This window comes from Vanacampus margaritifer, chromosome 14 (assembly GCF_051991255.1).
Source record: "Vanacampus margaritifer isolate UIUO_Vmar chromosome 14, RoL_Vmar_1.0, whole genome shotgun sequence".
Lineage (NCBI taxonomy): Eukaryota > Metazoa > Chordata > Actinopteri > Syngnathiformes > Syngnathidae > Vanacampus > Vanacampus margaritifer.
The window spans coordinates 19,051,920-19,072,003 of NC_135445.1; the positions used below are offsets into that span (position 1 = coordinate 19,051,920).

At 39.0% G+C, this 20,084-nt stretch overlaps 1 protein-coding gene across 11 annotated transcripts; it reads left to right on the plus strand.

Annotated features, from left to right (window-relative positions):
• The first annotated feature begins 314 nt into the window (after positions 1-314).
• LOC144064022 (uncharacterized) lies at positions 315-19,153 on the plus strand. 11 transcript variants are annotated; one of them, XR_013296688.1, is made up of 13 exons: positions 322-3,459; positions 3,810-3,898; positions 4,608-6,530; positions 6,608-6,769; positions 11,155-11,310; positions 12,297-12,398; positions 13,987-14,097; positions 14,206-14,384; positions 14,465-14,620; positions 14,698-14,742; positions 14,913-14,932; positions 16,404-16,590; positions 17,085-17,220. XR_013296688.1 is itself a non-coding variant. In XM_077586158.1 (13 exons), exons 2-13 carry the CDS (start codon positions 3,838-3,840, stop codon positions 17,868-17,870), a joined length of 3,318 nt encoding a protein of 1,105 aa, XP_077442284.1. In that variant the 5' UTR covers positions 327-3,459; positions 3,810-3,837; the 3' UTR covers positions 17,871-19,153. The 11 variants fall into 11 exon arrangements, 7 of the variants coding, with proteins under 7 accessions (XP_077442287.1, XP_077442286.1, XP_077442284.1 ...); XM_077586158.1 differs by lacking the exon at positions 14,913-14,932 and adding an exon at positions 17,771-19,153 and having other exon boundaries at positions 327-3,459; XM_077586159.1 differs by lacking the exon at positions 14,913-14,932 and adding an exon at positions 17,771-19,153 and having other exon boundaries at positions 327-3,459; positions 4,608-6,497.
• Positions 19,154-20,084: the final 931 nt, after the last annotated feature.

The following is a 20,084-nucleotide window of genomic DNA, read 5'->3' on the forward strand; positions in this document are numbered from 1 at the left end:
CAGTGGAAATTACCATGCTCGGTAACACGGTGCTACCGCACCCCTAAACTGAACAATAGCACCCCCCAAATTTAGTATATAGATATATTTTTACTGTGTGTTCCTTTTAACAAGCTAGAAACCTGTAGCTATATATATATATATATATATATATATATATATATATATATATATATATATATATATATATATATATATATATATATATTATAATAATTAAAAAGTAAACAAAGTAAACAACAAAAATACACTACACCCCTCATTTGATTGAAAATGGTTTGATCCACTTCGACCCCTCCCCCTCTACTGCTTACAAGCAGAGGAGCGGAGCGCGTCGTCCTCCTCAGTCCGGCAGTCGCAAGGTATGTCTCTCTAGTGAAAGTGTTCCTTCCTTTTACCAGGATATGTGAAAAGTTTCTTACCTTCTACCACTCAACACCAAGACATTATTTATTACTAGTCTGCTTTTTTGCATCTCAAACATGTTTGCTACGTGCTAATGAGTGAAACAAGTGTTAATATTAATGTCTCTATCGTGCTGCTATTGGCTAGCTTACTATAACGTGTGTGGCGTGCGTGCATGGTGTGTGTGTCTGCACAGAAAAAAAAACTAGCCTCATGGACATAAGATTGTTTTTCAGCAAACAAAAGCTCAATTCTAAAGTATTTATATAAGTATATATATAATATTTATATATAAGTATAAAGACAAAATGTAAAAAGGCAGACACAAACAGTGTTAAAGTCAATTTGTTTTCATGCATATGTTTTATATGTGTCTGTACTTCACCAATTCACAGACTTGTACTTGCATTATTATTATTTTGTAGATTCAAGCACATTTCTTTTTTTGATGTGTATGTAATGTATGTTTTTTTTATGACAGTACAGACAAGTATAGTCAAAAACAATCATTCTGTATTAAAAAGTTAATTTCTGTTAACATATTTTATATGTTGTATGTTGAATTTAAAATAAAATTTCAAAAACAAGTCCAAGGTCAATTTATGTTAATTCTCACTGTAAACTGTGGGGAGCTGGTTTACTCCAGAAACATGCATACTGTCAATGCGTATGTTGAGTAGCTGTTGTATCAAAAAGAGTACCCTTCTCAAGAGATGAGGTTTGGGATATGTTTATATTTTAAGTCCTTTTCTCATTTGCGTAAATTTTATTAGATTCGATTTACTCACTGACTTCCCATGCAATTTTTGGAGCAGGAAGTAACCCCAAACCACGACAAGCTATCTATCACATACCCCCTGTTAGTACCCAAGCTCCCCTAAATGTCTTTATAGCACCCCTAAACCTCTGATCCTAGACTCGCCTCTGTGCGGTACAAGATGTATTCTCCGGAGTTTGTGAACTCACAAATACCGCAAGAATTTAGCTTGGAGAGCACGGTTATCTAAACACTGGTATTGTTACGAAATCAATCACCCTGAGCAAAAAAAAATAAAAAATCAGTTAAAGTAAGTTAGCCAGATACATGTACAGTAGGCTATGTGGCAAAGCTGGATAAAATACGTATAACATAATATGATAGAGGGTTCTAACTGGGCTACACAGATTTGTGACAGTGCTATAGCACCCCCTAGCCCCGGTTTAGCGCCGTATCTGAATTATTATTATCCATCCATCCATTTTCCTGAACTGCTTATTCTATTCTGTTTGTACTCCCTTACATGCATTATGCAGCCCATTTTATGCGAGATTTGCCCATAACAAGTATTGGATGTGGGAATTAATTTGTATGGATGGTGAAGACCAATTTCCCCTTATTTCTCAAGCATTTTGACCTTTGCGGGGGGCTATTTCTCTTATACAGTAGATCACACTTCTCAGGGGAAAAAATGGTGAAAACTGCAAGTCATTCCCAAATGAAAAAGAATGAAATGGAAGACATAACCAGACTCTCAGGAAGGCGTGAGTCCGGTCTGTAGGAACAGAGAAGATTCTAATGGTATTTTTCAATACAGTAGAAGTATTTGATGCTAATTGTGTCCATTTTGGGCTGCCACACTGCGTGAAAGGGCGTTGTTATATGCTGGCCAATGCCACCCATCACCAACTCTCTGGTTACCTACATTTCTAGGGGAATATTTTCATAGCTGTGACTTTTCTGTGTTTTTTTCCCCCAGATGGATAGTTGAATACAGTATTCCTAGATTGGATGACATTCTTGATGACATTTGTATTAACTGCACATAAAAAACAACACACATTTGTAATTTATCTGAAGTCAAAACTCCAAAAGATTTTGTATATCAGTACAAAAGTCAGCGATTTTAAATCAATCAAAACCATTACTTTTACCACCATAGCAAGCACGTCATGGCTGTCAAGTCACTGTTTATCATATCACCCACAGTTATAAGTTCATGAAATAAAATGCACACATATACAGAGGGGTAAAAAGCAACGTTTAAAATGGTAAAGAATTAAGAGATTTTTATGTCATTGTGCTTTTTAGGTGTATACGATTTAAATGAATCGGTCACAGTATGAAAAATGGTGTCTGCCATCGGTGACAATTGATTGTCTTTTAACGAATCAGTACATGAAGTAGAAGTAGACTATGAGGTAGTACATGAAAGCAAAGCAACAGCAAAGAAAATGTCATTATCTAGTAAATAAAGCTCAGCAGATTTTTTTTTTTTTTTAGACTTGTTTTTGCTTGTATTATGAGTGTTGAGCAAGGCTCTGGATACGCATGCATTTTATTTCATGAAACCCTGTGGAAGCTACGACTTCACGGTTACAGAGAGGGTTTGAAAATGTGAATGATGTCCATGTATGGCCATCTCTCAGTGAGGTGTCGCGTCACTCTAGCCACCGAGATGTTCTGGCGACGTGCGTGCGTGAGTACAGTACAAGTAGCATCATCTAGATAAAAGATTGTTGTCTGTTTAAAAAAAAAAAAAAGCAAAAAGAAAGAGCCAGGTTCAGGTAAGAGTGGTAGATTAAATGATCTATCTGTCCTGTATGATGTTGTAAACTCGATCAATGTATCAGTTATCAGTAAATTCCTAGATTAGATGAACAGATTGAACAAACAGAACAGATTGTTTGGTTATGTGTTATGTGTGCATGGCATTCCAAGGCTTAATGATGATGAATATTTTTTGTTTTTTTTCTTCATTTAGTAAAGGGACTATAGCAATGTATGCCCTAAAGCATCTTGTTTTAAATGTACGGCAAGCATAAATAATTTTCTTGATGTTACATAATTTCAGTCACAATGGCAAGAGGGAGATAAAGTGCATTGAATTAATATGTTTCACACCGGCAATGCTGTGTGCGGTATCTCTTAAGATTAGACATAGTAAGCTGCTTTACGTTTGAGAATAGCAACAATAAGAAGTGGAGCAGTCTGCAACCACAGAGTCGACGTAGAAAGTACGGAGGAGCTGCAATTCACTTCAAACATAGCATTTTCATCAATATTTTTAATAGAAGGTAAGCTGGTCGTTTTTATTTACCATAATCACATTTGGAAAACTGTAGTAAGTAGCGTAGTATAACTTTCCTGGGACACCAGGTTAAAAATTTCAAACTTGTTGCTCTTTTGTAGTGCGTATGTATGTTCTGTTTTAGTTTCTGTTATATTGTAACATTTACTGCTATTATTGAAATGGCACTACACTTCAAAAAAAAGAAAAGAAAGTGTGTTTGCCACATTTGAAAAAAAATTCTGGTCTGAAAAGTTTGTTATTGGTTAGATGAGTAAACATGTTAGACTTGTACTATTGGCTACTTTAAAAAAAAAAAAAAAAACATCCTTTCATATGAAACGATTTATATTCCAGTTAATGTGAGGCTGTTTTGGATTTTAAAATGAGCAAGAGGGGGAGGAGGAGATACAGTCGGTGGAGGAGGAGCTCCAGCAGCAGTAAACGTGAGTGATGTCATTTATTTTGTGCTTAGCAAAGTCAAATTTTTCCTCACCTGCAAGTACGGTGTCAATATTTGGCAACAAACTTAAGGCTTTATAGGAGTATCAGATTCAAATTAGGCAGGTAATAGCCAAATTTGTGAGGCCACTTCTAAGGTTGTAAAAAAAAAAAACGGTTTGAACCAAGAAATCAGTTTTTTGCTTGTTTGATTTTTATTTGTAAAAGATGTTAGTGCATAAAATCCAACTGAATTAAATCCTTCCATTTTGAAATATATTGAGATACATATTGTATTGTCTTTTATTCAAGATGAGCGAAGTCATTTGTAGTGCTAATAATGTATGACTTTATTACTCTAGAGCAGAGTTATGCCTTTTTACAGATCAAGGTCCAAATTTACTATATATTCTTGTATTACCGTGACATAAACATAAAAATACAAACTAATGATAAATAACATTAGACATTAAAGTATTTCAACAAATAAAATTGCATTTGCCAATAGATGTGTGCCAGCGTGATGATCAATAAAATAAATGTGAGCCAATAATTACTGTCCCAATTTAAAAAAAGAAAGTATGTGTTATACACTGTTATGGAAATCACCAATCAAATCCTTTGATAAGAGGTATCTTTAATGTATATGTTGGGAAAATCTACAGTAAACCTATTCATGGTTTTAATAAATGTTTGAACTTTTTTTTTCTCCAGAAAGTGTCACCAGGATACCATACATTTCATACAAGCAGGATAAAAACAACAGTGTGGACTATAAACATAACATCCTTGAAAGAGGGGCGAAAGAATGTCTTGGGAAGGAAAAAAATCTGTCAGGATCAGAAGATGATGAAAAATGTGACAATGAGCCACCAAGGGGGGAGAAAAGACTAAAGCAAGATCGTCATATCAGTTCATCTCAGAACCAAAATACTTACAACACTACCACAGAGCACACCAAGAGGGCAGTGAAGATAGTAACATCTGTGTCTGTTGAAAATATGAAAGAAATGCCCTCAAAGATCACATTTCAGCAGTCGCATGAGCCTATAAGCGAAAATCCTCCTCATTTAGGTACGCCAGTTACAAACATCATCAATATTAATTGCATGGGGCCACATGTGAAGCTTGAAATTAAAGAATTCACTCAGCACAATACCAATAACATCAATACCACTGTTCTTGTTATAAATGAAAAGCAAGACTGTACTAAGAACTTTGGCAAGATCAAAGACGAACAAAAGTGGAGTCCAAATAACGAGCAACAATTAGAGCACGTGGCCAATGGCAGAAGTCAAAGTACATCAAATTATACACGCAGCATGAGTGAGGACACAACCAAAAATGCATTCAAATGTGTAACAAGCAACAGTCAATGCACAGATCATGATGAGCAAAGATCAAAATACCCACCGGCACTGATAAACATCAAGCCTCGAAGAAAGAAGAGGCTCTTTTGCAAAAGCTTCAGTAGTGATCAGCTCTGGGACATTCCACCTCCTCAAGAGTTTGCTGACATGAAATATTGTACTTTGGAAGGCCTGGTAGCCGATCTGAATTCTTGTAAGATTAGTTCCTGCAGCACAGGTGAGACGCAAGAAAGACGATTTGACCGAGTACCCAATGAAGAATCTGGACAGACATTTTATGATCAAATCAAGGGAAATGCAGATTTGGCCCCTTCATTTGATGAGTTCTTAGAGTTAGACAATTACAACTCCATGTCCATGAGACCTTCATTGACTACCAACAGGTCTAGTTTGACCAAAGATTTCATCAAATGCCCGAAAACAAAATCCTGTGTTGCTGGTATAGAACACGGCAAATGCTTGTTCCCACAGAGAATACGTCAGCCGTTTCCTAGCATGGATACAAGTTTGACGCAAGGTTTTGTGTCCTACAGCGAATCTTTTTCCTCAGGAACCATCTCCCCTTTGACCCAAATGAAGAGTTTGGGGATCCCAAGCATGCTCAGAAAACATTGCTTCATACCTTTCAGCATGCCCTGCTGTGATGATCATCCTGAGAACACATTTGCAGTCAGTGAACAACTTCGAGAACAAAGCAAATCTGATGATCCTAATGATTGCATCGATAAAACTGATCAAAGTGAGGTCGCAGACAGTGGATTCGACCAAGAAATGGGAGAACTGGAGTGCCACAGTCCAGAGCTCTGTGTAGGACGGCTTAACCAAAGCGCACTAGCCATTCGAGTGATTCCTCCATCCTGCAGTGGTTCAGAGGAACGCGTTGTGCAATGCCACCCTAAGTTATCAGGCCAGAACAGGGATGGCGAAAATGAAAATTCAACAGTTAAGGCATCAACTGGTTTATTCAAGCAAAGTTTTCTCATGGACTCAAATTTGGAACACAGTATATCCACTTTGCAGCACATTGACGGCCCTTCACTAAGCACCTTTGAAGACATTAAATGTAAAGCATTTAATAAAAATGCCAATCTGTCCCTGAGAGATGAGAAGACAAAAGAGTCACTACTGAACAAAGAAAGCTGTTGTTCAGAAGACTGTGCTAAACCTTCTGCATCATTTCCTGCCAATGGATTTTTAAACACAGCAACAAACATTCAAGAACATCCCAATACCAGTGAGAGACCGGATAAAAAGTCCATAACAAGATGCAAGTTTCATGAAATGACTCATTCAAGGTGGGTATTTAGATAAATCCTTCTTGTGATAGCTTCAATGTAATTTCAGGCTCACTGGAGGCCAAAGAGCATCTGAAACTTCTTAGCCTCAACGATGCAGACAGCGGTACGCCTGACTCCTGGGCCAAGAGGCGAAAACTTTCCAAGGACAGCAAACAGTGGAGCTCTGCTGGACGAAGCTCGTTTACCAGTGACATCACAGAGGAATCAGGCAGGTTTGAAACAATCAGCATCAAAGTACTGAAAAACAAACACTGGGCAAAAGTACTTGCACACCACCAGAATCTTTTTATTTTAGAATTTGAGTTTTACTTCATGGCAACTCTTCTCTTTTCGAAGAGGTGGTAAATCCAGGTCCTGAAAGTAAAGACCCTGCCACAGTTTGGCTATAGCCCCTGATGCTAGCTAGCGCCCTAGCAGGTAAACGAGCACCATGGGAGGTAGCTAGCTAGTACCTGAAAGTAAAAACCCTGCTCACAGTTTGACTGATGCTAGCTAGCTAGCTACAACTCGCTAGCTGGTAAACGAGCACTGTGGGAGCTAGCTAGTGTTGGAAAACGATCTTTGTTTTCCTGTGTTCATAATGTTGATGATCAGAATCAGACAAATGAGATCGGTGAAATCAGGCTTTCCTTAAGGATTTATTGTCATAAGCTTATGGACAGATGGAATGCAGCCAAGCGCCGCCATGTTCTTTCCCATCTGTGACGCTCCTCCCACGAGCAACACTAATATCCTTCAGTCCTTCTAAAAGTCCGTCCCCTTCTTCTTCCACCAATCCTCAGCCGTTCCTCCGCTCCCTCTTCGTCTCCGTGTTTTTCCTCTTCTGCCCCCACGCAGTCACAAGATAAAGATTGATGTTGTTTTCAGAGCCAGACGGGATGGCACCAACCCCCCCTGCTCAACCGGTTGTAAATTACAAAGGAATCTAATTAAAACATTTGCTTCACCCCCTCACATCAATTTAAATTCTCACACAGAGCTATACTGAGTAAATTAAAGCAGTTATGTCCAATTCTAAATAGTTATAACTAAATCAAAACAGTTATAATTAAATTGAAACAGAAGATTCACTTCAATAGTTAGCACCTGGGGCTAAAGCCAAACTGTGGCAGGGTTTTTACTTTCTGGACTTGGTTTTGCCACCTATGCAGAAAAAAAGTTTGGAACTTACTAGAAAAATTATCTTTAGAGGGGTCAGAAAAGTTGCTGATTATAGAGACAAAGCCACTAAGTTAGCAACACTGACACAACACCCACACATCTAGATCAAACAGTTACAACATTTCTGTGCAATCAGAAACCCCCTGAAAACAAATCTTTGTTGCATGGTCTTCATACTATCCTAATATAATTTCCATTAAGCGTCGTAATGTAGTGCAACTCCTTCCAATGTGCGTGATGCAAACAGTGGTCATACCAGATTACTTTTTTATTTCTGGGCTTTAATTCTAACCAAGTCCAAAGGATATTTGTGAAATAATAATGCTCTATATTCGGCAAATATGCCTTTGGTAAAGAAAACTGAGGACATTTGGTTATATGCTTCCAATTAGGACGTCTTTTACTTGAATTCCTCAACTCAACTTTATTTATAGGACATTTTAAAACAAATCAACGTCATATACAAAGTCATACAACAAGACGACAAGATAGCTAAAACAACAGCAGAGGCCCCAGAATTGAACCCTGCGGAGTGCCAAATGATACGACAGTGGGGCACTGTGGGACTCAGAGCAACCAAGGCTAACACAAAAAGTTCTGACAGCCAAATAGGATCTAATCCACTCAAGAGCAGAGGATGTCATTAAAAACTCGTAACAGGGCTGACTCTGTGCTATGCATCTAGTGTTGCATGGGATACCGGTACCAGTACCGTACCTCGATTTTTTTGCGTCAAAAACGGCTTGGTATCAAAACATTTTAGCACCGGTACTTCAAAAAATAAATACGAAACAGGGGTACACATACACGCATGGCCACCTGTCTACCGATACTGTATGTGTAAAACGCCTTAAGCTGCATGCCTCTTTCAGCTTGTGTGCGAGAGGGCTCAGGAAGATGGCTTCACGCACAGAACACTGACGAGCTCGCTGGCCGTGCACTCCTTGTTTAGAAGCATAACAAGTTAATTAAGGTTTCATGCATTGTAGACTGCAAGCACTCGCGCTAATTAAGTGTAGCGCTCGCTGGCCGTCCACTCCTCGTTGAGAAGTACGACGTGCAAAGTGTCTATGGAAGTTTTTTTCTTACATGGCCGACAGCCACGGCAAGCCAACTGACATGACGTTTTGTAACAAGAGCAAATGTTTTTTCGTGGAGAAGCAGAAAAAAAGCAACAATCACTCCTGGCCCTGCAGTGGACTCAAGGTGCGTTCAATGAACAGGCATACAGTAGAAAATCAAAGTTATACATAGAAAAAGCCCAGATGACTGACAGAGCGACAGGTTGTGAGACATTTTTTGACACTTCCCTTAAAAAATAAGTCGAGTGTGAATTATTTTGGTTCAAGTTTGTAGTATTTGATTACACATTCGACTAATTGGGAGCGTAATGGAGAAGAGCAGAGACATGCACGCACACTAAAGCAACATTACATTGAGTCATGGGAGGAGTGCTAATGTATTACCAATATTTAAAACGGATAACAACAAATGCAGTCAAATACAGTACTGTACTTCAAAAATATGGCATGCAATGTGAAAGCACATACTGTATATACATAAATATATACAGTATTTACATAAATTAACATGTATATATCCTAATATTTTGAATTAATAAAAGATAATTTTGCTGCTTTTGCTGATGTTTTCGATTTTTGTTGAGGTATCGTTTCAGTACCGGTATCAAGGTATTTTAAGCAGATATAGTATCAAAGTCAAAATGTTGGTATCGTGACAACACTATATGCATCATTTCACAACTTGACTGGAAAACCTCCATGACGTAATTCTTGAAAATTTTAAATGAAAATTTTGTGTCATAAAAATAAAAAAGTTTAAATACACAATAATTCATTAAGGTAATTAATGCGAGCAGTTATGGCCCCACTGTCAACACGACACATTCGTGTACAAACCCAATTCCAATAAAGTTGGGACACTATACAAATTTTGAATAAAAACTGAATGCAATTATGTGGAAGGGCCAAATTTCAATATGTTGTTCAGAATAGAACATAGATGTCTGGTCAAAAGTAAAATGTATCATTTTAAGGGGAAAATATGTTGATTGTAAATTTCATGGTGCCAACAAATCTAAAAAAAAAAGTTGGGACAGGTAGCAATAAGAGGCTGAGTCAATTGCACTTATAAAAAAGTAGCTGGAAGACCAGTTACCACTAATGAGGTCCATTGGCAACTTGGAGTATAAAAAGAGCTTCTCGGAAAGGCAGTGTTTCTCAGAAGCGAAGATGGGTAGAAAATCACCAATTCCTTCAATGTTGCGCAGAAAGATAGTGGAGATATATCAGAAAGGTGTTTACCAGCGAAAAATTGCAAAAAGGTTGAAGTAATCATCATCAGTGCATAACATCATTCAAAGATTCAGAGAATCTGGAACAATCTCTGTGTGTAAGGGTCAAGGCCAAAAAAATCATACTGGATGCCCATGATCTCCGGGCCCTTACACGGCACTGCACCGCAAACTGGAATGCTTACTGTAAGGGAAATCACAGAAAGTGCTCAGCAATACTTCCAGAAAACATTGTGGGTGAACACAATCCACCATGCCAGCCGCCGTTGCCAGATGAAACTCTACAGTACAAAGAAGAAGCCATTTCTAAAGCAGACCAAAAAGCGCAGGCGTTTCTCTGGGCCAGGGGTTATTTAAAATGTAGTGTGGCAAAGTGGAAACCTGTTTTGTGGTCAGATTAATCACGATTCAAAGTTATTGTGGAAAACTGGGGCGCTATATCATCATCATTAAGAGAACAAGGACAACCCAAGTTGTTATCAGCTATCAGTTTATAAACCTGCATCTGTGATTGTATAGGGTTGCATGAGTGTGTGTGGCATGGGCTGCTTCCATATCTGGAAAGGCATCATCAATGCAGAAAGGTATATTCAGATTGGAGAACAACATATGCTCCCATCCACGCATCATCACTATCAGAGAAGATCTTGCATTTCTCAACACGATAATGCCAAACCACATGCAGCACCAATTAGCACCGGGTATTAAAATGGCCAGCCTGCAGTCCAATTCTTTCACTTATATAGCACATTTGGCGCATCATAAAGGGGAAGGTGCAACAAAGAAAGCCCAAGACAGTTGAACAGTTAGAGACGCGTGTTAGACAAGAATGGGACAGCATTCCTATTTCTAAACTTGAGAAACGTGTCTCCTCAATCCCCAGACATTTGCAGACTGTTGTAAGAAAAGGAGGGGATGCCTCACAGTTGTGAAAACAGCATTGTCCCAACTTTTTTGAGATTTGTTGACACCATGGAATTTAAAATCAACATAGTTTTCCCTTAAAATAATACCAACATTTTTGGAATTGGGGTTGTAGAACTATTATGTTCAGGTTGTTATGCTTTTGATGCATTCTTTTTATTCATTTTATTTTTTTAATTATTTTATTTTTTTAGTATCAGAGGATGTTCACTCGATGGACTTGACAATTCAAGACAATGAAAACAAAGGATTCTATGCAGAGACTTTCCATTCCACTGCATGGCTATATCAAGGAAAGAAAGATGTCCCCAGTTCTATTCCTTCCAGCACTCGAACTCGAACTATTTCAAGTAAGCTGAATTTATACTCTATATACTGTAGCGGTATAACAATCCGTAGTATGGCACCGCGCCACATGGTGGCGCTTCTTTGTTTTGTCATGCCGATGGGTCACTTTTTCGTTTTGCCTCTCAAGAGTTTTTTGTTGTTACCGTTGTTAGATTAGGTCTCTTAATGATTTGATAGGTGACTTGAGCTAGGCCGTTGTCGCAATGACCTGTCCTGGCTTGGTGTCTTCCTATCTTTCTGCACTCTGGCACACTTATACAGTTAAAACCTGTTAAGATCATCAGGTCACACATTTTCACATGGGCTTGGCTGAGCCGCCCCCATGTGGTTGGGCGGCCAAGACAGTATAAGAATAGAGACCATTTTGAATAGATCAGACCTTCTTCTGCATTCAGCAAAAAAGGCTCTACGTCTTGATCTTTCTGGCATGCAGTAAATAGCTCAACTGAGAATATGCAGTCTCTTGTTATTATTAGTGTAGCGAGCCTTCAATATAAAAGAACCAGCGAAAGTTCCCATCTGAAGTTTACACTGTGGACCTGAGCGGTCCTGTCCTGAACTGTACACTTTATGATAACATGTGATAGCGCCGAGAACTTTTTTTTTTGTCCTTTTAATAAAGCAAGTGCATGTGGACACTCAGCCTATTTTTGCTCCCTGCTTGGCTAAGCAGTAGCGCTCGTCCATGGCTGTACTCGAACCAAACCAATCACGCGTTACAATATCAATCTATCCATTTTCTAAACTGCTTGTGCTTAACAAGGTTGTGGGTTAGCTGGACTCTATCCCAGCTGTCTTTGGTCGAGAGGGTGGGTGTACGGCACTTATACTGTAAACAAACAACCATTGACATTTTTGGGGAACAGCCTAATATTTATTTTCCTCTATTTTTTGAAAAATAACTATTAAAATATTATACTCATTGTCTCATTAGATTTCACCTTTTGTACCACGTACTACTTTCATGCAACAAATGTGACTTTTTCAGTTCGTGAGAGGACTGTCAAGATCAACAAAGGGACAAGAGACTACCCTTGGGGCTTTCGAATACAGTTCTCTAAACCCATTGTGGTCACAGAAGTTGACACAAGTAAGACAATCACAAACACTCAAAGACACTTACCTCTTTCACTGCCAGACGTTTTCAGAAACGGGTTGTCCCCACTGCCAGCCGATTTAAGCATTTTGAGTGATCTTTCAAGGTCCACAGAAAATGTTGTGTTTGGACTATGGAAACACACATACTACCAAATGAAAGATTGGACTCTCAGCTTTCTGCTGCTCATCTGAAAAAAAAAGTTTGTTGCTACCTTATTCCGTTCTTCAGTAATCAACAATAGAAAATGGTTACTTTCACCGAAATTCTCAGTTTTTTTTTCTGGGGAGAGCTCAGTATTGATCATTTGACATGTCATCATCATTGTTCTCCCTTTTTTTATATATATATATATATATATATATATACTGTATATATATATATATATATTTAATTTTTTTGGGTATGTGTGTGTGTGTGCGTGCGTGCGTGCGTGTAAAAAAAAATAAGAATTCCCATACCGTTCACCTAAACCAAACACTTCAAAATCCAGCCAGAGTCGTGGGGCCGCCAGGAGACCCGAAGAGGGATCAAAGAAAAGAAAGAAAAGCGAAGCCCAGCACCGACCAGACACCACCCACCGGGCCACTAACCAGAGTCCTTCACCAACCCCAGAGACATCTAAATTCCAACAAATCAGGGAGACCTCAAGGGCCCGAAGGAGAAACTGAGGAAAGGTAGAAAGGACAGACGAAGCAGAGTGAGATCCACAGACACCCGCCTCCACCGAATCAATGACCTGAGGGAGAAACAAATTGTGTCTGAGTTTCGATAGATGCTGGTGTGGTGGATCTGGCATGCATGAAAATCTCCACCAAAGAGGGGAGCCGTCGACCCCCGCCAGGACAGAGCAAGCGCAACACCTCAGGGCCCCCCAGGCCGCGGCAGCGCCAAAGGACGACCCCCGGGCCCCGCAGGGGCCACCGGCCGAAGAGCAAACCCAGGAGCAGGAGCGCCCCCACCCCAACGCGGCCCGCGCCCCCAACCCAACGCAGCAGGACGGGGCACTGCAGGCCCACCAGGCACCCCACCGGCCCACAACCCCCACTCCCCCCCCTCATCTCCTGCTCGACGCTCTAGCTCCGCCTCTACTGACGCCCACCCGATCTTGTCAAAAGAGAGTCATCGCTGCCCTCTAGGGGCCAAAAAAAAAAACAGACCGGCTGGAAACTTTCACCACAGCTCCGGAAGCCTTGCCCGCACCCGTTTCAAAAAATAAAAAAATAAAAAATTGGATGACGTCTTTGGCAGTGCTCCGTAGGTTTTTACTTGACGTCTATAAACGTCAATGGCAGTGAAATAGAAATCTTTAAATAGAGATTCTAACCACTTTATAAAATTACCCTATTAGTAGTTCCACCCATCAATTTTCTCTACCACATGTCCTAATTATGATAATGAGTAACTGGAGCTGATGCCTGCTGATTTCTGGGGAAAGGCGCTGTGCATCCATCCTGTTCACAGGGTTATAGCACAATTTAAGTTTATCCTTAAATTTAATCTGAAAGCTGAATAACTCAAAACATGTGAGTAGTGTACATATGCTTGCATTGTGGGAGGAAACCAATGTGTGTGGTTTCAGATGGTGCGGCAGAAGAAGCGAGTTTGATGGTCGGTGACTACGTTCTGGCTGTCAATGGAACTGATGTCACCAGTATTTCTCACTCCGAGGCAGCTAATTTGGCCCGCCAAGGTATGCTTGGGCAGTAATTCACTTGACAACTTTATCTAATTGTACACAAATCTAAACAATAATGATAAACAACATACTATTAGCTGACTTGCAATATTAATGTTTTAGGTCCAGAGGAGCTAACGTTGACTATTGGTTCAGATATTGGTCGCAGTCCTAATACCCCCAGACCAGCATGTCGTGGATATCTTCACAAGCGTACACAGTCTGGTCTGATTCGAGGCTGGAGGAAGAGGTGGTTTGTGCTCACACATGACTGCTGGCTTTATTACTACAGACACAAACGGGTGAACTGTCAATAATAGATTCCCTTTTAATAAACAACTCCACAGGGTTATCTGACATTAGTCCATGTTGTTTATTACAGGATGAAGGCAAAAGTCAAGCTTTAGCAGCTTTAAAGATGGAAGGGGGTGAGGTGGGGCCGGATCTTTCCCTTGGTAAAGCTTTTGTGTTAAAGTGCCATCCTCTATCTGCGAATAGGGTGTACTACCTCTGTGCAACTTCCAACCAGGAGATGAAAAGGGAGATACAACTCTTTAATACAAGAAAGTATTTACTACTAGTGTGTATATATTCAACTTTTTTTTGTGTGTATTTAGGTGGTTGGAAGCTATGGAGAGAGCGATTCATCCTATTATGCAGGTAAGAGTCAAACCTTAAAGGTGAATGCAACCAGGAAGCAGTTTGAACGATACTTTCGATTAAAACTGGTAACAGTCAATGAAAAAGTTTACTTTTTTTTATTAACCTCATTTTTGAATATATAGATGTTGCTAAATAATGTCCTTTTTGTTCTAATACCATAATTTTAGGCACTACTGAGAACATTTAGGTAATATTATGCCCACTACAATCCCAAAACTGTATGTTATGTGGAATGTATTTTAACTTTGCAGTGATCAAATGCTGTCTTTTCTCTGAGCATGTCCACTTTTTGGGGGGATTGTGTTCCTGCCCATTTTAAACTTGCCTGTCAGCTTGTATTGCATGCATGATCTGCTCATAGCGCTCATCAATCATTGGACCATTCCATGTCACTCATCATCAGTGATTGACCGTGCTGCTGCGTTGGGTTGGGGGCGCGGGCCGTGTTGGGGTGGTGGGCGCTCCTGGCTTCTGGGTTTGCTCTCCGGCCGGTGGCCCCTGCGGGGCACGGGGGTTGTCCCTTGGCGCTGCCGTGGCCTGGGGGGCCCTGAGGTGTTGTGCTTGCTCTGTCCTGGCCGGGGTTGACGGCTCCCCTCTTTGGTGGACGTTTTCATGCATGCCAAATCCACCACACCAGCATCTATCGAAATTCAAACACAACCTGCTTCTTCCTCTGGTCGTTGAATCGGTGGAGGCTGATGTCTGTGGATCTCACTCTGCTTCATCTATCCTTCCTCCCTTTTCTCAGTCTCTCCTTTGGTCTCCCTAATTTGTTGTAACCCAGTGGGTAGTAGGTGGTGTCTGGTCGGTGCTGGATTTCACTTTCCTTTCTTTTCGTTGATCCTTTCTCGGGTCTCCTGACAACCTCACGACTCTAGCTGGATTCTGAAGTGTTCGGTTTAGGTCAACAGTATGGGATTTTTAATAGGTTTTAGGTGAACTAATGAGTACACACTCACACGCACGCACACATGCACACACACACACGCGCATACTCACCCACATACAAAATAAAAAATTTAAATTAAAGAATAAAAAAAAATTTAAAAAGAGAGAGAGCAATGATGATGCCATGTCAAATCGGTAAAATTACCGAATGAACAATACTGAGCTCTTAAACACAGCTCCCCTGTTTTCTGAAGCTAAGCTGTGATTGTTTTTTACCTAACACCTGAGTAACTGTGATATAATTTTCACTCGACAGCAAGCGGCAAAATGGCCGCCTTCTGTTATTTGATAAAAAAAATGCTGGATTTTGCTGCTTAATTCATATTCCATTAACGCAATACTAATCAGAATACTGTATTTAGACTAGTGGAGCTACATAGAACATCCTATCGTCTAGATTATTTTTTTTTAGTTTACCATCTTTAATGGAGATGCTAATCAATCGAAGGTTATTCTGGTAATATTTAGTGGTTAAGTTACCCAGATAAAATTATCTTCACATTTTAAATTAATCTCAATGAAGTACAAATAAAAAGAAAAACTGTCTGCTTTTGTGCCAAAATGAGTCAACATTTTGTGATTTAGATCTTGTAAGACTGCCTGTTGACAGTTCTATAAATAGCAAAAGTAACTCGACTACAGGACGTCCGCTCAAAGACACTAATCATCTGTTATATTTGGCACTAATCTCCTCAACTCTGATGTTTCAGCGCCACGTGTGGGTGGATGTCACCAGACACAACTCCAGTCTCCCTCCACTGGCTGTGAAAAAGCCAGAGTGCCTTGGGTTGCTTCATAAAATGGACAAAAGCAAGGATACCTGGGAGCAGCACTACTCCATTTTAAAGGATGGCTGCCTCTACTTTTACAGTGGTATCCGTGCAACCCACGCACATGGTATGGAAATATAATCGGGTAAAAGTGTGTGATTTGGCAGATTTACAGGTGTCGAAAATTTGAGTGATGTCAATGAAAACTTTGATTGGGCCAATACACAACAAAGGTTATCTCAATGCACTTTTCCTTAAAAGTGCATTGCGGAGTTTAAAATGTTAATGTTAACGCTAAAGTGGCCGGCTTCGAGGACAGCCTCCAAGAAAACTGAAAGAATGAGTTTATTCATGTGCACGTACATGAGATTGACAGAGGCTGCAGTTACGCTTTAGGCCAGAGGTGGCAGTCGTGAGTAAGACAGTGACAAACTCCGCAACATCTACATGCCATGTAGACCGCTCAGGCTACGGAGCCCCGATAGTGTGCACTGAACTTCCTGTGCTTGGAATACAATGCCAGGGTGCGCTATGGTGTATCCTATTCAAAGACGTGTAAGGGTTAATGGTACATTTTTGTAAAAAAAAAAAATCCTCATTTCACACTCTTTTTGTCTTTAGGAGGGATCTACCTTCAGGGTTATATGGTGCGAGAACAGAATTTTGGAAGCAAGAAATCCATCATTGAGCTGAAACCCCCATCTGATGAGTTTAAGACTTTCTACTTCTGTGCAGACAATCCTAATGAGAACAAACGGTAGGAGACTTTGCATTCTTATTTTATTTTACTGAACGTGAAAAATGATTAACAAAACCATTGAGCCATTTTAATGTTTATAATTTTCTGTGTGTGCTGAGGAATTAAAGTATCTGTAGAAAAAAAATACAAGAAGACTCTGTACAATATATCGCTGGCGTCGGGTCGTAACCTCATAAATCTAATTTGGTAAATGTCTTTTTTTCCCCCCAAAAAAATCTGTACTATTGGTCAGCGAGTGTTTTGTTTACAAACTATTGACCAATCTAAAGTGTTGAAAATGGCTTGTGCTCCTTGATGATGTAATGTTAATGGTTGAACAAACGTGCCGTTTTGGAAAGTACAAGGTTTCGTCCCGCCGCCAGTGTCACAGAGTACAGATCTTCAGCATGGCATTTTTGGCACTCCTTTGATCCTACCTGTAATATTGTTTGGAATAAATATAATGGTGTACAGTACATTATTTTAGATGCTTATGTTCAGGTATAATTTAGCAGTTTATTTGTGAAATAAAATAGTAATGATAGGTTTTGTGTGTGTGTTTTAACAGATGGATTATTGCTTTTAAAGCATCGATTAACAAGTGGCTGCCTTTACATCAAGTCCTTCAGCACGACATAAGTCGACCACCAGAGGCAACTAGAATGTAAAGCAATTAAATTCAAACAGGTAACAGTAAAAAAATAAAAATAAACTCAATATTTTAATGTTTGAATACATTAGCCGATTTTTTTAATCAAGTTTTCTCATTCAATTTGATCAGAAACCTCATAATGATTTTAAACAAAATCAAATAATAAAGACCCTGTGAAGTCTTTTTTCTGATTTGTTTATACATACATTTACAGTATCGCACAAAAGTGTGTACACCTCTTATTTATCAGATATTTATCTTTTCATGGGACAACACTATACACTTGTCAGTGCATAGCTTGTATAACAGCCTAAATTTGTTGTTTCTTCAAAATAACTCAAATTTATGATCCCCCCACATTAGAGGGTCTTTAAACGACATTAAAGTCTATAACAGCAAAGATCAATAAAAACTTTTACCACCAAGCTGTGAAATGTATCTATCCTCCCAAATCCCTTTACATAAGTGCAATATAATCAATGAGTTCACCCAAACTTAAATAACACAGACAATTACTACTATATAATACAGACTCACTGTATCCCCAAACTTGTGTCTAATTATGTTTCCTGTGAGTAATTGTGATTGTGATCTATTGCTTTTAATTTAATCTTAAACGCTACTAATTGCGAGGATATACCAAACTGATTTTCATGGTTCCTGTTAGATTGACAATACAGTTCTATTTTCAAATGTTTTTTTTTTTTACATTCACAAGTTGGGAAAGAGACTCTTCATTTTGTTTTTCTTCATACAAGTGCAAGACTGTTGCCTATCTTGTAGTCTTTACACTGAGCTGATTGGCTAGATCGGGATTGGCCCATATTTAGCATTTTATGCAAAATCGGTGATCAGATGTCATGTCTTAATTAGCCCAATCGATCAATGACATCATTGATCGGCTCCACAAAATAAGACATTGCATATTAAATTAAATGTTTTTCAGTGTTTTTGAGATTTAATTATCTTTTCCCCATACATTTCAATTGGCTTCAATTATACATGTTTTCCCCCCGTTATTATTACACTAATCCCTAACCCCTGCAAATGGCAGCGGTGGACTGTAAAAGTTGTTTAAATAGATATATTGCTCCATCTTCTGAAATAATCTGTGATTGTGTTTTTCTTTCTTCAAACTCACTGATGACTGATTGGCTGAAAAGTCCTGATTGTGTAAAGTTTACCATAGTACATAGCTTAGCTTTTGTGCCGATATAGTAATATGAACTTCTACTTTTATTTATTTTTTTAAACCACTTGTATATAAGGTATGACTTCCTAATAAATTGTACAATAAGATCTTAGTGTGTGCACTCTTACTTGGTGGTTCACTCATCTGACTACTGTGCATGCAGCGTGGGTTGTCGGTCTCTACATTGTGTTCCAAATTATTAGGCACACACTTGTTTGTGTTTATTTTCCTAAATATGTAACATGTTTTACAGTGAACATTTTTTAAGTGTTTCGACTGAAGTTGCTGCTGGAATTTAAGAGTTTTAAGTTCATTTGCCAAATTATTTGTGACAAGTGATAGATATTATAACATTTTTAATTCTTCATTTCATTTTATTAACCATTGTTACACATTATTAACATTTTAATTCTTTATATTAACCTTGTCGAAATGTTTTGTGTCCTGTGCAGAGCAGATGGTGTTGATTTCGGTATAATCTGACTTTAAGATGGGACATACTATTTAGTCTAAAAAAGTTCCTTCTCAGCGCTTTGTGCGAAAACACATTTGGTCCTTGAGAACAGAATCTGTTTTGAACACGCACCCCTGACTCTGTTTTCGCCATCGCTCATGGAAAAGTACCCAGAGAGTATGTTTTGTCTACAAATGAAAGAGAGGAGGTCTTTTAACTATAAGAAGCCATTCTACACGCGGAAGAGACACATTCGGCACTCTGAAATTCCACCTATTTTTGTGAAGTTTGGAGCATGTACGATGTCCAGAGATCTCTGTTAGATAAAATCATTTTTGCAAAGGTGTTTTTTCTTACATTAAATCTGTCTTCAAGTTTTGGAACACGCAAAGAGGACAAATAATTTCGGATCCTCTTTCAAAAGACACCTCTCATGATAAGTTGACACAGGCATCAGTGCTAAATGCTAGCAATAGACCAACCAATATGTTTTTTTAGAGCTGATATTGATTATTTCAGTAACAGGGAAAATATTGGTGTAAAAAAAACGTCAACTTTAAGAGATTGTGTGTGTGATTTAGTGC